The sequence below is a fragment of the Panthera leo genome, chromosome D4 (genome assembly GCF_018350215.1).
Source record: "Panthera leo isolate Ple1 chromosome D4, P.leo_Ple1_pat1.1, whole genome shotgun sequence".
NCBI classification, from domain to species: domain Eukaryota; kingdom Metazoa; phylum Chordata; class Mammalia; order Carnivora; family Felidae; genus Panthera; species Panthera leo.
This window is the reverse complement of record NC_056691.1, coordinates 79,583,832-79,604,099: the sequence shown is the minus strand read 5'-3', so window position 1 is coordinate 79,604,099 and position 20,268 is coordinate 79,583,832. Positions and strand designations below refer to the sequence as shown.

The 20,268-nt window shown below is 38.3% G+C and overlaps 1 protein-coding gene across 1 annotated transcript in view; it reads left to right on the top strand.

Annotated features, from left to right (window-relative positions):
- MEGF9 (multiple EGF like domains 9) overlaps nucleotides 1-20,268 on the top strand; it is an 89,873-nt gene that overhangs the window by 56,921 nt on the left and 12,684 nt on the right. Inside the window, exon 3 of the mRNA XM_042913763.1 lies at nucleotides 15,814-15,953. Coding sequence (XP_042769697.1) covers nucleotides 15,814-15,953 — 140 coding nt within the window. The remainder of the gene's footprint in view (nucleotides 1-15,813; nucleotides 15,954-20,268) is intronic.

Below are 20,268 nucleotides of genomic sequence, written 5' to 3'. Positions count from 1 at the left end.
TCATACCTCTGTTATTTTGCCAATTAATTACTCTGACACTCATATTGCCTCAGTAGCAGCCCAATTTCCTTTTGAGGCAACCCGTTCTCCAACAATTAATTACTCATTTTCCAATATCTCTAGGGTTCAGCCCTCCTCTGATGTTGAGTATCAAGGGAATGCGATTCTAAACAGGTCACTGACATTACTGTTTTTCACTCCTATGTAGAAAGGCTGGGTTGAAGCCTGGCCCTGAACAGCCTGACAGATTGTGCTTGCTCACTACTGTAGTGATGCTTTTACTGGCCCAGATCCTTGCAGAGGCAGCAACAAGTCTTTGAGGAGGATGAGCCCACACGTCAGTGCCAAGTTCTTTCAGGACGCTCTAAACTAGGGCTCCAGAGTCATAGATCTCAACAATCAGCCCCTTCAGTCTATCCATGCAGCCCTATTCCAGCGCGCAAGCCAGCTCCAAGAGTACCAGTGGAGGACATTTTGTAGAATCTTTCACCTAACAACCCCAAATCTCCCTCCCTCCCAGATAAAACAGGTCTTGCCAAACCTTTCCCCCAGGACAGCGGTGCCTACTCGCTCTGTACCACACAGCTAAGAGAAACTGGAACAAGTGATTCTTCACCCGGTCAAGAGAATTTGCTTCGCAACTACTTTCGGTGCCTGCCCAAATGGCAAAGCGTTTGTAAACTTCTCTTGCTAAAGAAGAAAGAAACCACAGATTTAATCTCTAGTTAAGCATCTCTTGGATAGGACATTTTACTACACTTAAAAAGGTTAAAAATCTTATAAACATATAGTGGTTCTCTGACATGAAGTTTGACTTCTCTCTCAGATGAAAACACCACACAAGCTGGCGAATAACATTAGATTATTACTCTCACCATCAACCCCAGAAGGAACAACATTAACATTTATTGAATGTTTGCCATGTGCCAGGCTAAATGCTTTATATGTACTAACTTGTAAGGATAAAACAACAACTGACTGAAGTGGTATTTGTCTCATTTCACAGGTGGGGAAACTGAGACTTGAGTGATTTGCTCCAAAACAGTCAGTGCCAGAAACAGTCTCAAACTAATACCTGTCTGACTATCCTGCCTTTAGTAGGCCCCAGTGTTTCTTAATTGAGTGGCTGAACCTCTGCTTATTTTCTAAATAAACCTAATAACCATCCTAAGTTAAGCTACCATACAGACAGATCCCCAGCATGAAAACTCATCATTTGAGTGATCAAGATAACATCATCAGTAATAAGTCATGTGGTAGTATCATGTACCCCCTAATATGAGGCAATGAGAACGTCATGTTACCTCTGCGATTGTCTTCACTAAAACCCATACCCTCGGTCTAATTATGACAAGACACCAGACAAACCCAAATTGAGGAACATTTTTTAAAATAACTAGTACTCTTCAAAAGCTTCAAGGTTCTAAAAGACAAGGAAAGACCAAGAAACTGTCAGATTGGAGGAGGCCAAAGAGTCATGACCAGTAAACGTAAGGTGTTATCGTGGATTGGATCCTGGAACAGAAAAAGGACATTAGTGTAAAAATTAGGGAAATATGATAAGGTCTATATTTAATAGTACTATAGCAACGTTAATTGTCAATTTTGACGAATATACCGTAGTTGTATAAGAAGTTAACCTTAGGGGAATTTGGGTGACGAATATACAAGAACTGTCTGTACTATCTTTACACTTTTCTTTAAATCCAATATTATTTAGAAATAAAAAATTAACATGATTGTTAGGGCAGTCAGTCAAGGGAATATGGATGGTATTAGTGTTTTCTGATGACAGTGTAGTTGGTTCTACTGATAATTCTCAGCCTTGGGTCTGGAAGAGGAATCAGGATAAGGAAATTAACTTTGCTGGCATGAAGAGCTGCCACTTTAGATGTATGACATTGTGGTTAGAATATACAATCAAATTCATAGCCTACTTTACTGGTTTTAATATCTCTTTTTTCTCTAAAGTTTTAAAAGAGCGTCTAAACCTTGTATTAGTAGACTTAGGCTACAATAGGACTCTTGTTCCCACACAGAAGGCTTTGTCTTCCCCTGTGTCCCCTGAAAGAAAATTAAATCAGCATGACTTGTTCCATCTCAGATGGTTTTTTTTTTATAGCAAGAAATATGTTTCCTAGAGGGTAGAGGGAAATACGGGACTGTTCATCTTTTTTCTCCTTGGATTTGATCTCCACTCAAAATATCTAAATTTGTCAATCCCAGAGAGAGATCTTGATTTGAAGTTTCTCCAAAGTTCCTATGAAAAGGGACACAAGTACTTTAGCTGTGATTATTTTAATATTTGAAGTGTATAGGACTAGTTTAGAAAATTATCAATTCCATTATTATCATCCTTTATATATTAGATGAATTCTCTGGTATGATATATTCAGTGTGTTTCAACAATTTGGGTATTTCAGGCTTGCTCCTGTGGTTATAAATTCAGTAGGTTTCCAGGTAATGTTAATAACTAACGTCTGTAAAGTCAGTTACAATTAATAGTATTTTCTTAGCCTGTACATTTAATCATTTGATTCTAACAACAACCCTGTAGGTAAGGTGAGGTTGAAGTAGTTAAGGATGATTTCCTACCAAATTACAGATGAGAAGTAATAATCGAAAGGTTACATGATAAACCCAAGCTTGGATGTCTATTAAATTCCAGAGCAAGAGCAGTTAACTCCAGATCTTCTGACACCTATCCCATGTTCTTTCTGTTACCTTAAACTCCCATGGCATGCAGTTCTGGGCTAGTATATGCCCCTATGCTCAAGGTCACAAGTTCTTAACCTACAAGGAGAAAAGCACATGAAACGTAATGGTGGATATGTACGTTTTTCTGTGGAAAAGGTCTGTAAGATTTAATAGATTCTCAAAGAGATCTGAGATGCCATCAAGTTTAAGAAGCTTTATCCTAAATACTATCAGGAAGGACATAGACATTCTTCTCACACTGCCAGAAGCAGTAATGAAAATATGGCTTATATTGTCAATAACAGAATCACTTCCTCCTCGTCTGCCAATTCCTAACACATACACTATGACCATTTCCTTAATTAAGTTTTAAATTTGCTGATCCTGGGGCGCCTGGGTGGCTGAGTCGGTTGAGCGTCCGACTTTGGCTCAGGTCATGATCTCACCGTTCGTGAGTTCGAGCCCCGCGTTGGGCTCTGCACTGACAGCTTGGAGCCTGGAGCCTGCTTTGGATTCTGTGTCCCCCTCTCTCTCTGCCCCACCCCTGCTTGTGGTCTGTCTCTCTCTGTCTTTCAAAAATGAATAAACACACAAAAAATTAAAAAAAAAATTAAATTTGCTGATCCTGAATTGGTTTTTTAAAAGAGTTCTATGATTGAATAAAATGCCCAGTAAAAGATATTATAGATATTTGAAAGAAAAGTTTTTACAGAAAAATATATTAGTTTTTTCAACTAAACTGTTCACCCAAGGAAGCTGCATAATCCAGGAGAGGCAGCAGGAGGAACAGAAGGAAACTAACATTTGATAAATCTGTTAAACCTCTGTTTTTGATGCTTTACACATATAACCTCTCTGACTTCGCAGAACAACTTAGATGTCTTGCTCTTAGAAACTGAGTTACTAAGCAATATGGCATAATTAATAAATGGTAGAGCTTAGATTTGAGCCCATGTCTATCTGACTCCAAGACTCTCCCCACTGTACCCTAAAATGGAATGGGCAAGATTAGATATGGCATTGTGAGTCTCAGTGTAAGTGTAGGTGTAGGTATGGGTGAACATGATTCATCAACCTAAGGAGTGGCCAATAGAGACATAAATCTGTAAATCAGAGCTGGGCTACAATGAAATTAAATATTGTATAGAAGAAGGCAACATGAGTATCCATAGAGCATCCATAGAGAATCATTTGAAAGTCAGGAATTAGGATATTATAAATATCAAAGTTGAGTCCACTTGACTTGCTGGCGCTTAAATGGCTTAAATGACAGGCATTTGACATATGGGAGATCTGGAAGTAAGTGTTGTGAACCTAGTCATCGGGGTGGGAAGTGGGAAGATAGGACCACTGGGACCAGGAGCCAAGCATTGAGAAATTAGGGACAGTAGTTATAATTCAGCCATCTAAACTATAGAGAACTAAGGTCAAAGGAACCAGTAGCGAATGGGACTTAATGACAATTCACTGAGGTTGATTGCCTTAAGTACCCTCTTCTTACGTCAGAACTAACACCGAATTAAGAGTTAAGCAGTAAGCTCAGAGATGGAAATCAAGCAGCTTTACCAGTCAGGGGCTAGGAATGTAAAAAGTAGAGTGAGACAAGTATAATGATATTTTTCCAGTTAATCTACTGCAGTGCTTCTTCAGGTATGGTCCTCAGGCCAATATCAGCATAACCCGGGAATTGGTTAGAAGTGCAAATTCTTGGGTCCAACCCCAGACCTATTGAATCAGAAATTCTGAGATAGGGCCTAGCAATCAGAACCACTGATCTAGTGGACAATATGTTGCCCACAAAAACCTAAGGTCAACTTCTACCCAGAAGAAAACCAGGACTAATAACGAGGAGGCTGTTTGAGGCATTCCAGTCTCTGTTCTTTGTTTGTATGAGGACCATACAAGCTAAAGAGGCTTGGGCTTAAGCAAAATAGACTTTTCTTTGAGGGCTAGTAAATTATTTCTTTCCTTTCTGCTCTTTTTTGTCCTTCAAAGGACAAATCCAAGGGATCAGGATCAATGTCTTACAATGTTGACTGGCCCATCACGTACCAGTCATTAAATGTCTCATTTTGCTCACCTGAAATAAATATCCTATTTCAAGGATTCTTAGAGGTTTACTTAAATGTAACATAAAGTGGGGCACCTGAGTGGCTCAGTCATTTGAGTCTGACTCTTGATTTTTGGCTCAGGTCATGATCTCAGGGTTGTGCAGTCAAGCTCCACACCAGGCTCTGTGCTAGCATGGAGCCTGCTTGGGATTCTCTCTCTCTCCTTCTGCCCCTCTCCCCCACTCGCACTCTCAGTCAATCAATTAACCAATCAATCAATGGAACATAAAGTATCAAGATTAGGTACTTGGAAAATATTAAATGGACTAAATTGAAGACAAATATTGTACTCAGAAGGCATCATGAATTAATGAGGGAAGCATACATAGATTTTGGAGCCAGATTACCTGATCATTAAATGGAAAAATTTTGAGTGTCTATCATGTGCCAGGCACTGTGCTAGGCCCTGGCTGTATAACGGTGGAGAAAAAAGAAAACCAGATAAAACCCCCTGATTTCATAGAGCTGACATTCTAGATGGGGAGAGATTTAATAAACAATGGAAATGAAATATGTATTATATTAAATAGTAAGAGATCTTGTAATTTTAGATGTTGTGGCTGGCCAAGGCCTTGTTGAGAATATAACATTTGAATCAATAATGAAAAGAAGTAAGGGAGCATGCCTCATGGGTCCCCTGGGTGAAGGCTATTGCTAACAGAACGGACAGTGGGTGCAGGGTGTCTGATACAGAAACATCCACAACGCGTCTGAACAACAGCAAGGTGAGCATAGCTGAAGCGTTGGAAGATGGGAGAAGGGATTAGGGGAGCGCTAGGTAAAAGCAAAATCTATACGCGGATGCTGAGAATACAGTCCTTCCAACATGTCTGTTTTTAAAAACATTTATATGAAAAACTTGAGGGGAAAAGTTGGTTCAGAGACAAACAGATAAACAGAACAGAAATGAAAGCCCAGAAACACCCCATGTGTATAAAGATATTTCACATGTGGCTGAGTAGGTACTGAAGTTTAGTGATGCACCTCAACAACACTAGGCGTGTAGTGGCAATACTTGCATAGTTTTTACTATGTGGCAGACACTGTTCTGCCTGCTCAACACGTCCTAACTAAATTAATCTTCACAAACCTGTGAGAGAGAGACTATTATTTTCTCCATTTTACAAGTGAGGAAACTAAAGCACAAAGAGTTTAAGTAATTTATTTGCGGTCATATGGCTAGTAAGTGATAAAGCCAGGATTTGAACCCAGGTAGTCTAACTCCAGTGTTTATATGTTAACTACTTTGTTAAAATATACAACTTCTAGACAAGCCTCAAACTGAGAGAAGATAATTGTAGCACATTAAACTGACAAGGGATAGATTTGTCAAGAATATATAAAGAACATCTACAAATTAACGTCAGAAATAGGTGGGAAAAAATTTGTAACTCTGTGTGGTGACAGACGGTAGCTAGACTCATGATGGTGATTGTTTCTCAATGTATACAAATATCAAATCATTATGTTGTATACCCGAAACTAATATGTTATGTGTCAATTATCCTTTTATAAAAAAAAAAAAAGAATACTTGGGCAGACTTTTCATAGAAGAGGAAACGCAAATGGCCAATAAACTTGAAAACATGTTCCATCTCATTAATCTGGAGAATGTATTTAAAAACCACAGTATGATACCATTTCGAGCTGCCAGATTGGCAAAATTTTTAACGCTGATGATATCAAGTGTTGGTGAGGATACAGAGCAATGGGACCATGATTCCATTGTTAATAGGGGTGCAAATTGTGACCGCCACTTTGGAAAACAGGCATTGCCTTGTATGTTGGTGCTGTACAAGCTACTACCTAGGAATTTTATTCCTTGGTATATACTCTAGAGTAAAGCATGCTCATATGTACCAGAAGATATACAGGTGTTATCTATACTACCTAATGAAAACAACCCAAATGTCTATAAGAATGAATACAATAGGGTTATATTCATATGATGAAATACAATACAGCAGTGAAAAAAGAGTGACTACAGCTGTACAAATGTATATCGATAAATCGATAAACCATAATACTGTATGGGACAAAGTAAATCAAAGAATACATGATGTTTATTAATATAAGGTTTAAGAGCAGGCAAAACTATTTGATACATTATTTAATAATACATATAGAAATGATAAGCCTCTAACAGAGCTGAACTGACTAAAACACTTAGCTGCTTCTGGGGCAAGAGAAGGGAATGAAGTTGAAGGAGGAGCTTCAAATGTCTTGTCTAGTGGATATGAAATTGTTAAGTTTGGTGTTCTTTCTTACATTCTATTGTCTTTAAACTTATCTGCCTCTGAATGAATGATATATTTCACAATTAAAAAATAAAGATTAAAAAAGCATTGCAAACAACAGATGTTGGCAAGGATGCGGAGAAAGAGGATCTCTTTTGCATTGTTGGTGGCAATGCAAGCTGGTGCAGCCACTCTGGAAAACAGTATGGAGGTTCCTCAAAAAACTAAAAATAGAACTACCCCAACTGCACTACTAGGCATTTCTCCACGGGATACAGGTGTGCTGTTTCGAAGGGGCACACACACCCCCATGTTTATAACAGCACCATCAACAATAGCCAAAGTATGGAAAGCGCCCAAATGTCCATCGATGGATGAATGGATAAAGAAGATGTGGTATATATATACAATGGAGTATTACTCGGCAATCAAAAAGAATGAAATCTTGCCATTTGCAACTACATGGATGGAACTGGAGGGTATTATGCTAAGTGAAATTTGTCAGTCAGAGAAAGACAAAAATCATTTGACTTCACTCATATGAGGACTTTAAGAGACAAAACAGATGAACATAAGGAAAGAGAAACAAAAATAGTATAAAAACAGGGAGGGGGACAAAACATTAAGTGACTCATAAATATGGAGAAAAACTGAGGGTTCCTGGAGGGGTTGTGGGAGGGGGGGATGGGCTAAATGGGGAAGGGGCATTAAGGAATCTACTCCTGAAATCATTGTTTCACTATATGCTAATTTGGATGTAAATTTTAAAAAATTAAAATTAAAAAAAAAAAAAGCATTGCAAGGTTCTATCAATAAAGCTGTTAGGGGTGAGGAGCTTTGCAAGGAAACTGGCCAGCATTGGGGCATTTGCAAAACAGTGCCAGCTGCAGGTAGGAAAATAGTGCTCCCAAGTCAGAGAATTGGATTGACACAGATCAGAAGCAATGTCTCATTTCCTTGGCAATCACTTTAAAATCCCATTCGTCAGAGGAGTTATTTAAACAACTGACAGTTGAGCCAGGAGAAGATTAACATAAGAAACCTTTTCCAGGAGCGTTGCAAGTCTATTAATATGAGCACGTTAAATCCTTCTGTCTTGCTTTCATTAAATACACAGAGGTAATCTATAAAATAAAGGAGAGAGAAAAAAGCCAGGTATTAGAAGGCAGAAGACCTGGGTTCTAATTCTGATTGCCCTCTGGATGTGTGACCTTGAAAATTGAGTCAGTTCATGTCATTGAAACTCTATTGATTAGGGATGTTGAGTATTAATATTTGGCCATGTATAGAGCTACTCATATTTGGAAGGCACTTCAATATGTAATTTTAACTAATTTCCACAATCTTTTGGAACAGGGATTATTATTCTTATTTTTCAGACGTAAAAACTTGCTCAATAATCAAGTAGCTAGAAAGTGGCAAAATTGAGACTTATGAATGCCATAGAATTATTGTAAGAACTAAAATAACTAATGCATATGTAAGTATTGTGCTATACACTTCATTTATGATCCCACAGTGTGTTAATATTGTAAGTGTTAATATTTCTTCTGACTACCTCATCCCCAACAGGTTTAGAACTCAAAAGTTTAGGACGTGGGTTTAAAGGACTTGGTCCTTAGCACTGTCAATCTCAGTATTTTTGAGTTAAAGAGGTTTTTGTTTGCTTGTCTGGAAACTAAGCCACCACTTATGCTGTCATTTCCGTGAGTTCTAAATTCTAGGCACTACAAGTTAATTTTTGGAACACAGCATGTACACAAATCAAGTATTAATAATTACCCTTTCAGGTTAGTATCCAAGGTATATAAAGAACTTCTAAAACACAACACCCAAAAAACAAATAATCCAATTAAAAATGGGCAGAAGACATGGCTAGACATTTTTTTCAAAGACATACAGATGGCCAGCAGACACATGAAAAGATGCTCAAACATCAGTCATCATCAGGGAAACACAAATCAAAACTACAATAAGCTATCACCTCACACCTGTCAGAATGGCTGAAATCAACAACACAAGAAACAGTAGGTGTTGGCAAGGATAAGGACAAAGGAGAACCTCTTATACTGTTGGTGGGAATGCAAACTGGTGCAGCCACTCTAGAAAAAAATACGGAGTTCCCTACAAAAGTTAAAAATAGAACTACCCAATGATCCAATAATTGCTTAGGTATTTACCCAAACAATACAAAAATACCAACTCAAAGAGATACATGCCCCCTGATATTTATAGCAGTGTTATCTACAATAGCCAAATTATGGAAAGAGCCCTTGTGTCCACTGATTGATTAATGGATAAGGAAGACGTGGTGTAGGCACACCATGGAATATTACTCAGCCATAAAAAAGAATGAAATCTTGCCATTTGCAATGACATGGATGGAGCTAGAGAGTATCATGCTAAGTGAAATAAGTCAGTCAGAGAAAGACAAATACCATACAATTTTGCTCATATGAGGAATTTAAGAAACAAAACAAATCAACAAAGGGGGTGGGGAAGAGAGGGAGGGGAGAGAGAGAGAGAGAGAGAGAGAGAGAGAGAGAGAGAGAGAGAGACAGGCAGTAAACCAAGAAACAGAGTCTTAACTATAGAGTTGGTTACCAGAGGGGAGGTGGGTGGGGAAGATGAGTTATATAGGTGATGGGGTTTAAGGAGTGCACTTGTTGTGACGAGCACAGGGTGATGTATGGAAGTGTTGAATCACTATATTGTATACTTGAAACTAATATTACACTGTATGTTAACTGATGAATTGAAATCAAAAAAAATTTTTTTTCAAAAAAAATTACCCTTTCATTGAGCAAAGCTTTTACAATGGTTACAAAAGAATACAATGTTGACATATTTGAGAACCATCTTCTTTTCTAGGAGATGATACTGAGATGATACTGAAACCTCATGCTTTTTCTCTTTTCAAAATGACTTTTAAAATGCAGAAATCTCTTTCAAATAATGGAGTAATTGTGTGGGCTTGAGTATTTTATGGCTGTATTTATTCCATTAAACAAAGTGAAGGCAATGAGAAAGAACTTTACTAGTTGAATTAAGTTAAGGCTTCCAAGTTATGGCTCTGGAAATATTACACTTTCTATTTTTTTGCCATTAAGGTTTATTTCTGACTTTTCAAATAAGCTTTTAAATTTGATTCTGGTAAGATCAGCTATCAGAAAATATTTTTGCACTTAAGCAATACCCTTTTTGAGTGTTAAGAATTTCTGTCTGAATATGGATTTCCTCTAAGAATATTTTAGACTATTTGCCCTCAAAAATACAAGGAATGTCTCGTATAATGGCCCAATGTTTTCAACAATAAAGCTATCTTTTTTTTTTTTCTCCAGCAAAGGAGCTTTGCTCATTGCATAATGGTCTTTTCCATGATTGTAGAAAGACAGAGGAACACAAAATGCATATGGTTTTTTGCCAAAATGCCCAATTACTGGGTTTCTTTCATAACCAAAAGGAGAAACTAATTTTTTATTACCTTTACAAAACCATGACACAAACATGAAGTTCAGAATTGCTAATAACTTTTCATTTTCTGTGTTTTCCCATGTAAAGACTTTCTAGTTAGTAAAACTTTCTCCAGCTTCCTTTTAATATCTTTAATACATTGAGAGACTTTATAATCAGCAATTTTCTGTTCCTTTCATACTATGTTTTAAGTAGTAGTTTCAGTCTCCTTCTATGTGTACTAAATTGTTTTGAGCTATTAAAGAAAAGATAGAGGAAAATTGATACCTCTGATCATCTGTTTTTTTTCTGTTTCTCGTTCTTTCCATGTCAGAGTGCCAACATGAGAGCTGAGGGGGAAGGAAGGAGGAAAAGCGAGGCTTGTGGAAAACCACAAATAAATTAATTTCCCCCAATTAGAACTGTTATCTTTTTAGTTATTTTGTGACTGCTTGAGTCCAAATTGATCACATGTTATCTAAAGATACGCCACGCACATATAATTGATATTTTATAACTCTCAGGAAGAACATAAACAGCACAAAAGGTGCCAAGACATTTAACAATTTAGAAAAACATTAAACCAATTAGCTAGTGTGTACAAAAACGCCTCCGGTCTCACTGGTTTTGGCCCCACCTTATGTAGGATTTTGCAGATCCTTTCCCTTCTCAATTAAAAAAATTTTCTTTCCCCAAACCATTTCTCCCAGGTTTTCACAATGTGCTCTCTTTTCCTATAGCCACCTTTTTGCTCCATACTAACGATTACCCTATATTCTTGCAGTTTTTCCAGGTTTGTTAATGGAATTAAAAAATTTTTTTTTAACATTTATTTATTTTTGAGACAGAGAGAGACAGAGCATGAACAGGGGAGGGGCAGAGAGAGAGGGAGACACAGAATCGGAAGCAGGCTCCAGGTTCCGAGCCATCAGCCCAGAGCCCTACGCGGGGCTCGAACTCACGGACCGTGAGATCGTGACCTGAGCTGAAGTCGGACGCCCAACCGACTGAGCCACCCAGGCGCCCCGTGTTAATGGAATTTTAAAAGTAAATAACTTAGCCTTGTCTAGAGACTCCAGCCCATTTTCCTTAGAATTCTCAGGAAAAAATCAAGACCCACAATTCCTGTCATCACCTTCCTAGTGCTTTCATGCCAGAGTACCGATTATATGCCAGATACTGTGCTGAGTGCCCTGGGCATGCTGTCTTTCATTCCCACGGTAACCCTACAAAGTTTGGTATACTCGTCTTTATTTTGCAAATGAGAATCCTGCGTCTAAGGAAGAAGATGCACTTGGTCCCAGCTAGTGACCAGCACAGCTAGAACATGAACCAAGCTCTCGGTCTCCTCAGGCGATGAATTTTCCATAGGCCCGGATACTTCCCCTCTTATGGTCCACCCTTCCCGTGCTAGTCAATGGTGTTATAAAATAATGGAAATCCTGGAGACTTTCCATTTACTCATCTAGATAATTTTTTAAAGTTTGACTTAATTAAGTAATCTACACCCAACGTGGAGCTAGAAGTCATGACCCCAAGATCAAGAATGGTGTGCTCTTCTGGCTGAGCCAGCCAAGCACCCCGCAAGAGATCATTTCTCAGTGTTCAAGCCTTGTAATAGTTGTTCACACTTACGAATGTGATAAATTTTATAACTAAGTACTTAACAACCATAAGAAAATCTGAGAATTCTGTTTGGGATAATTTAAGAAATGTATAGAATATACTTAGTTATACGTTGTACAGCATAGTTCCACAATGCTTGTGCTTTCTTTGTAAATAATTCTATATTCGTCTTTCTGATGTAATTCTCCATACTCTATTAGTACTTAACTAGTAACTAACTCATGTCTGTAAAAGCGACACCAGATGAGCAAATTCTATCTTAAATTCTTTGTTAGTTGATCTCAGAAGTATAGATTTCTGACTTCTGTTCGAAATCTAGTTCTGTGTCCTTATTTGCCAGATATGAAGCTATGAGTCTTTGGTCCTTTCATTTCAAATCTATGGATACACATAAGTGGTCTGTTAACAGGACTTTTTTTCCCCCTGTCTTTGATTTCATTGCATTTATATCATTGACCTTTGCTTCAAAAAGCATTCAACAGCCTCTAACAGAGGGAGACCATGAAAGGGGGTGTTGTAAAGGCTTTATTCTGTAAAAGAAGTCACACACAGGGAAAGCTTTATATTTGCTGAGTGATTTAATTCTTATACATGCAGAAATTGGCGATGGGCCATGAGTAACATGGAAAGCACCACCTAGTGCAGTCTCACAACCAAACTTTCCCACTCCCTTCTATATTTAAAAAGAGAGAGAGAAAGCAGCTCCTTTCCCATTGTTTTAAAATCTACCCAGGAAAAGTGAAGCATGGTATCTAGACTAGCCAACCACTTTATCAGGATCCATAAAGCCACTCATGGATTTTTGTTTGTTTGTTTTAACATCAGCAACTAAGGAGCACCGTCTCCAGGGAGAAAGATGACTGCTTAAATCGGTCTTTTGAGTGCGCAGAGCAGAATTATGACGGGAAAGTCCACTTACAGGAATAGCAACCACTTTGAGAGCACTGGCTATGTTATGATTATGAGATATCATGAAGTGATTAGGTATTCCAACATAATATCATTTTCTTGTAGGTTGGTGAGTTCGGCAAGCACTGTCATTAAGAGTAACTGTTTATTCTTCCGTATGCCGAATAATCTAATCATGTAGAGAAATGAGGAACAAACATATTTTGATTAACTTTCTAAAAGCCTTGGAAATTGGCTAATAAATTGTTGTTAGCAATTCTTTGGAAAGCACATTATTTCCTTTATAATTTTCTGACAGTCGAGCGAGACTTAAATCGACTAGTTCCTTCTTGTTGAGTAATAAGATATTCCTGCACTTCATATTTGATGAATACAGATTTACTTTTTAGATCTTTAAGTACCTTGGGATATTCTTGGGTAAGACTGTGTAAGTGTATGCGGTGGGGTTTTTCCTCTTGTTTTCTTTTTTTGTGAAGTTACTTAAGAGACGTTGCTTGGTAATGTACATTTCTGTTGCTTGTCTAAAATCAAGCCTGGTCTTCTGCACTATGAACAGTATAAATTTTATTTAAGCATCAACATATTTGGGCTTGCATCTCTGGGAACCTTGGACTTTGCTAGGCTGCCATTTCTCTTCAAGCAGTGGGAACTCTTAGCTTCTGTTGAGGAAGACCTGAAATTTACTGGAAGTAAGGAAAAAGACCACAGTTTATTCTGGGCAAGGCAGAAACAGCTCACTGGGGTGAGAACCTAAATAAATGGTAAATTGTGGTGACTGGAATCTGCAGAATGAAGCTTGATACCCAAGTAGGTATCAAGTTATTTGGCAGGCAAATTTCTTGGACAAATTTAGATTCAGGCTTAGGGAGTGGCAGGTAGCATGGTATAGTAAGAAAAGTCTAGCTTTGTATAAATCAGCCTGACTTACTAGGTGTGGACAATACTTCAGTCCCTCCCCCACCCCGATTTCCCTCAGTAGTAAGACGAGGATTATGACTTCTACCTAGTAGGGTTATTTTCAGGATTAGAGAACATATGTATGTTTATTGACATAGGCCATCAACAAATGATGGCTCATTATTTTTATCATCATCTTCAGCAGCAGCATGACTCCTGCTTTCAGATGCCTCCATTTTACGTTTTTTGTAAAATTACTTGTTAGTCAAGCAATTGCATAACCTATATACTAGACAGCTTTGGGAGAGGAATACAGAGTTCAGTGGGTAACTTTTCAGGATACAAGACTTTGAAATATGTAAAATGTATATTATTTACATAAGCCTGGCTTCCTTTCCCTTCTGGACTGATTTTGTTTGAGTAAAGCCCTAAAAATATTCCATGTAGAACTGTTTTTCTGCTTTTCTACTCCTTTTTGGCATAGCCTGGGACAGTGCAGAGAACTGTAAGTAGGAGAGAGAAGTAAACTTTGACTCTAGCTGCTCAAGAGAATTTTTTAGGGATGGAGGGTGAAAGCCTCATTATTTAGCCCAGGGGATGCTGACAAAAAAGAGAGGCATATCTCAAAAACAAACAAACAAAAAAACACAAAACCTTAGGTTTGTATACTACAAGTAGAATACACATGGTTGGAAGTCGCTTCAGCTCCATTCTGCAAAGTTCAGCTGAGAATTCCAGGAACTCTCAAATTTGGAAGTTCTATTTTTATTATAGCAATAGGAATATGGGAATTATCAGGGGATTACTTCAACTGATATGTGTAAGAGCCGTGTAAGTACTAACAATTTTAGCCTGGGCTCTTGAACTAAAAGTAATAACCCCATGGGGGCTCACTGTCGGGAGCTGAATCTCTAAAAATATTATATTGAAAAGCAGTTTTATCTTCAATTGTCTCCCATCCATTGTGACTGGTGCCAAAATATACTCACGTAAAGTCTAAAAGTTTCAGGTTCAGAATAAGCATATAAAGAAGAGTCACGTTGTTAAATAAGGTATTTTTCTTACTTTACGTATTTATTTTTAAAGATTTTATTTTTAAGTAACCTCTGTACCCAATGTGGGGCTCAAACCTACAAACCCGAGATCAAGAGTCACGTGCTCTACCAATTGAGCCAGCCAGGCACCCCTATGTTTCTTACTTTAGATTTTAGTTTTCTTTTTGGGGTTGACAATCTAGAATTTTTATATGGATTTAATCCAGAAAGCAATGGGGGTCCCCATTATAATCCTGTTTACTTAATTGTGAATTCCGGTTTAGTTATCAGAAATATGATTTTAAGATAGCCTAGACCTAAAGTAGAAAATTATATTATTTCTAGCATCTCAATGGATATTGACTGATGCTTTCATTAAGATTGTAGTCTCCATGTTTTTCAGCCAGAGGCTAGGCTGGATGAAGACCAGGTGGTGGTTCTTCTCTTCTCCATATTGGGTAGGGTAGAGGCCGATGGAACTGTGGAATGATCCAGGAATGAGATGTAGCTGTGGTACCAGTTTTATGCCCCAGTGCTTGCCAAGCAAAGATTTCTAAGCATTAGGGATGCATGTTCCCATGACTCCTTTATCATTATTCTAACCTGCCTAAGTGCAGAGGATTAAATTGTCACAAATGACTAGTGTTACTATGTTAACTGAATTTCTATAGCCATGAAGTCGCTCAACTTCCAATTCAAAACAAAGACGAAAACAATAATTCTAGTAATTAGAATCCAGTTGAAATATTTCTACGTTAAGATCATCTATGCTGGGATGTTGGGCAACAAAACTTTCAAATTGATTTACTTTACTTTACTTTTGCTCGTTGTCTTTGCTTTTATTTGCAGTTCTGGGAAATGCCAGTGCAAAGCGGGCGTCACCGGCTCTACATGTGATCGATGCCAAGATGGATATTATGATTTTAGTAAGAGTGGCTGCTTGCCCTGCCAATGTAATAATCGGTCTGCCACTTGTGATGCCCTCACAGGTACGTGCTTTCCTTAAGTTGGTTGTGTAATTAGTCCATTGTTCTTTTCATAAATTTCATGAATCATGTTGGTTGGGAAACAAAGAAGACAATATGAACTACAATTCCAGAAGGGGTAGACCTCGTCCTAAGTAAGGGGATGATCACCAGCCACTTTATTCCCAGGGGACATTTGCTGATTCTGGTCATAGGCGAAGGAGCAGAAATTCTTCTTGAGGAAAGAGACAGAAGAAGAGTTTTTGGCAGTTGTTTGGGACTTGTGTGATGGATTGGAAACTAGAGGAGCCCTAAAGACTGGGCCAGTTTCCTCCCAGGACGTTAGCTGATTGTTCAAGAGACAAGAGGCTGGCCCAAAAAGTATTAAGAAGTTTCTAAGTCTTACTGTGCTGTGGAGACAAAATCCCTTTAGAAAGAGAGGCCCTATTACCATACACAAACCTCTGTCTCTCAAGACACTGGCAGATTCTGAAGTGCGTGGAGTGAGACCTGGGCTGTACCCACCGAGGACCCACCCACTCTATGACCAAGATATAGTGATGAACCATAAGTGAACTGACTCGTACTGAGATTGCAGCCCATCTTCAACGTATCTCAATTTCTAATTGGGTCGAGTTGATTCCCTCGTTATATCTGCCTCACAGAGAAAACAGGTCATCTATGGCTCTTCTATATGCTGTATCTGGCATATAATAAAAAATACTTGACAATGCTGAGGAGGGAAAATGTGACCAAAAATAAAGAGAAAAAATAAACAATGGAAGCAGACCCACAGATAATCCAGATGTTAGAGTTAGCAGAGAATGCCTTTAAAATAACTAAAGTTAATGTTTTAAGAAAATAAGGGGAAACCCAGAAAATAGGTAAAAAGAGGCAAATTTCAAGAAAATTGGAATCTATTTAAAAAAAACAAAACTGAACTAGAACTGAAAAATACAACATCTGAAATGAACAACTCATAGCATGGGTTTAACAAACGTTTGTTCACGGTGAAGACAAGGTTTGTAGACTTGAATACAGCTCAGCTAAAAATATCCAACTGAAGCCCAGAGGAAAAAAATACAATGGAAAGAACAGAGCAGGAAGACATGTGAGACACAGCTAAAAAGACTGGCATAAATGTAGTTGGAGATTCAGAAAGAAAGGAGAAAGAGATTGGGGCAGAAGCAAGATTTGAAGAGATAATGGCCAAGAATTTTCCAAACCGGTACAAGACATCAGCCCACAGATTCAGAAAGCTCTGCAAACCCCAGGTGGTATAAAGCAAAGAAAACCACATTGAGGCAAACTATTAAAAACTAAAGACAACGAACTCTTCCGATGGTCAGTTTTCCTAAATGTAAGGACTAGAAATGCTTCCTTGGAAACCTTTTTTTCCCCAACAGAAAAATCAGGACAAACCAGCCAGACAAGTACAAGTGTTTTTATGAAAGTAAGGTTGCAGAATATTTGAAATTGAAAGTACTCTGGAAAAACCTGTATTGAAAGTTTATTCTTTAAAAAATTTTTTTTTCTTAATGTTTATTTATTTTTGAGACAGAGAGAGGCAGAGCATGAATGGGGGAGGGTCAGAGAGAGAGGGAGACACAGAATCCGAAGCAAGCTCCAGGCTGTGAGCTGTCAGCACAGAGCCCGACACAGGGCTTGAACTCACAGACCATGAGATCATGACCTGAGCCGAAGGTCACACTTAACTGACTGAGCCACCCAGGCGCCTTGAAAGTTTATTCTTCATTTTAGTCCTCTGTCCATGGTGAAACAAACTGATTTAGCAGAAATGGTGTTATCATTATTATTTTTTTTTTTTTTCTGTTACGTGATCTGGTCCCTGGCTACATACTGGTTCTCTCTCGTGCTTTTCTTTTTCTCTACTGTCTGTGATCCAGTCATACCGGCTTCTGTTCCTAAAACAAGCCGTGTTCCCTTTCTCCAAGGTTCTCATTTGTGATCTTACCTCTGCCTGGAATGGTCTTTCTAATACACCTCTACCCCACTGCTAGCCCTTTGCCTTATTAAACCATATTGTTCCTTCAGGCCTTCCAACTTCCATGTAGTTTACCACATTAGAAAGTGGTTCCTGACACTCCAGGCTGAATGATGGCTCCCAGTTATGCACTGTCATATGCACTTGTATTTTTTGTCATAGTATTTATAGTCTATAATTATGTGTTTATTTGTGATTATGAGTCATGCATGGCTTACTTACTCCACTGTAAGTTCCCTGATGGTAGGGGCGACCCTAGTTTTGTTCATCATTGTACACAGTCTCTAGCATGGAGCTTGGCACGTATACGTACTAAGTGTTTGTTGGGTAAATGAAGAAATGAATGGAAAAACGCAGAGGAAAGATACATTTCAGTCCTGGTTAACGACAGGAATGCTCCATCCTACTGAGTTGATGTAAATTTCTCCTCAGGTCTTGTACAGTAAGGAAGCAGTCTACACTGCTGATCTCATGTCTGGTTTTCTTTGCAGCAATGAGATACCTGTCTTTAATGGCAAGTAAATCCCAACCTGTCCTTGCTAGAGATAATTGAAGGCAAAAGAAATCCTTCCCATGATTGCGATTTCCAAAATCAGTTAGTAATAAGAGAAATAAATGGCTTCTCTGTTTATAAATATAATAAAAGTGGAATTCAACGTGAAGGGATGCAAATACTTGGTTTAAAACTGCAAGCTTAACATACAGTCTTTCCTTTTGTCTCAAAGATTTTTTTCAACAGCGCTGGGATACGGCTGCCCTCTGGTGGCCACTTACTATGTTTTCACTGTCCTTACTTTCCCCCTTTGTAGTCTTTTTCTATACCTTGTGATTTAGATGAAGCAGATTTTAAGGTAACCTTTTTGTGATAAAATATAATGGGGAAAAACATTTTGGAAAACAGTTTCACAATGTGTTTAAGAGTCTTAAAAATACCTCCTTGATCCAGAAATTCTGTTTCCAGAAGTCTATTCTGAAGAAATAATTCTAAATTAATAAAAAGATGTTGTGTTCAAAGATGCTTACCAAAGTGGTAGTTATGTTCCAAAAAAAATCAGACAACCCCATTTCTATCAACAAGGAATGAAGCAGATTATGTTGTCTTGGCAATACGTGGTTAAGAGCACAGCAAGTGCAATCTTGACTTTACCTTGGCCAAATTACTTAGCCTGTTTTTTCTCCTAGAAGTGCAGGATAATAACAGTAACAGTCTAATGGGTTGTTGTGGTGATTTGGTGCAATATATTTATAGAGCCTTTAATACAGTGTCTGCCCCATTATAAGCAATCAATAAAAGGCAACTATGAAGTTGTCATTAAAACGTTTTAAAGAATGGTACAGGGGCACCTGGGTGGCTCAGTGGTTAAGGGTCCGACTTCGGCTCGGGTCATGATCTTGCAGTTTGTGGGTTCGAGCCCCGCGTCGGGCTGTGTGCTGACAGCTTGGAGTCTGGAGCCTGCTTCAGATTCTGTGTCTCCCTCTCTCCCTGCCCCTCCCCCCACCCCTTCAAAAATAAATAGACATTAAAAAAAAAAGAAAAAGAACTGTGTATAACAACATGAGAGACTGAAGAAAGCGGGGCATGAATGACATAGCCACATATTTAGACTATTTAAAGAGCAAAAGTTAAACTCCTATACATAAAAAAAGATTTTAAGGAAAAGTATTCAAAATCTTAATGACAGATTTCTTATGACTTTTTTTCTTCTTTGTACTCTCCTGTATTTTCTGGATTTTCTTTATTGAGCATATATTTACATTGAAATGGAGGTGGAAGGACTATTATTTTTTAAACTAGAACTTTATGTCCATGTGGTGCACTTTTTAAGACTTCAAGGTGCTTTCATGGATTCATAGTGTCTCATGGTGAGCAACTTGCCTCAGCCTGGCTGAGTTGACCACTCCATCACTCCTTGATAACTGTCCTCTCTTTAGGGTATCACAGGTTCCTTCTTTTCCTTTTTCTTTTCTTTTCTTTTCTTTTCTTTTCTTTTCTTTTCTTTTCTCTTCTCTTCTCTTCTCTTCTCTCCTCTCCTCTCCTCTCCTCTCTTCTCTTCTCTTCTCTTCTCTTCTCTTCTCTCTTCCTTCTCTTCTCTTCTCTTCTCTTCCTTCTCTTCTCTTCTCTTCTCTTCTCTTCTCTTCTCTTCTCTTCCTTCTCTTCTCTTCTCTTCTCTTCTCTTCTCTTCTCTTCTCTTTTCTTTTCTTTCTCAGTCAGCTCTGCTGGATCTTCCTTTGTTCAAGAAAAGCGCTGGAGTGCCTCAGGGCTCAGTCCTTGCCTTGTTTGCCTCCTCCATTTGTACTCTCCTTGACTGGTCTCATTCAGTCCCCTAGACTTAA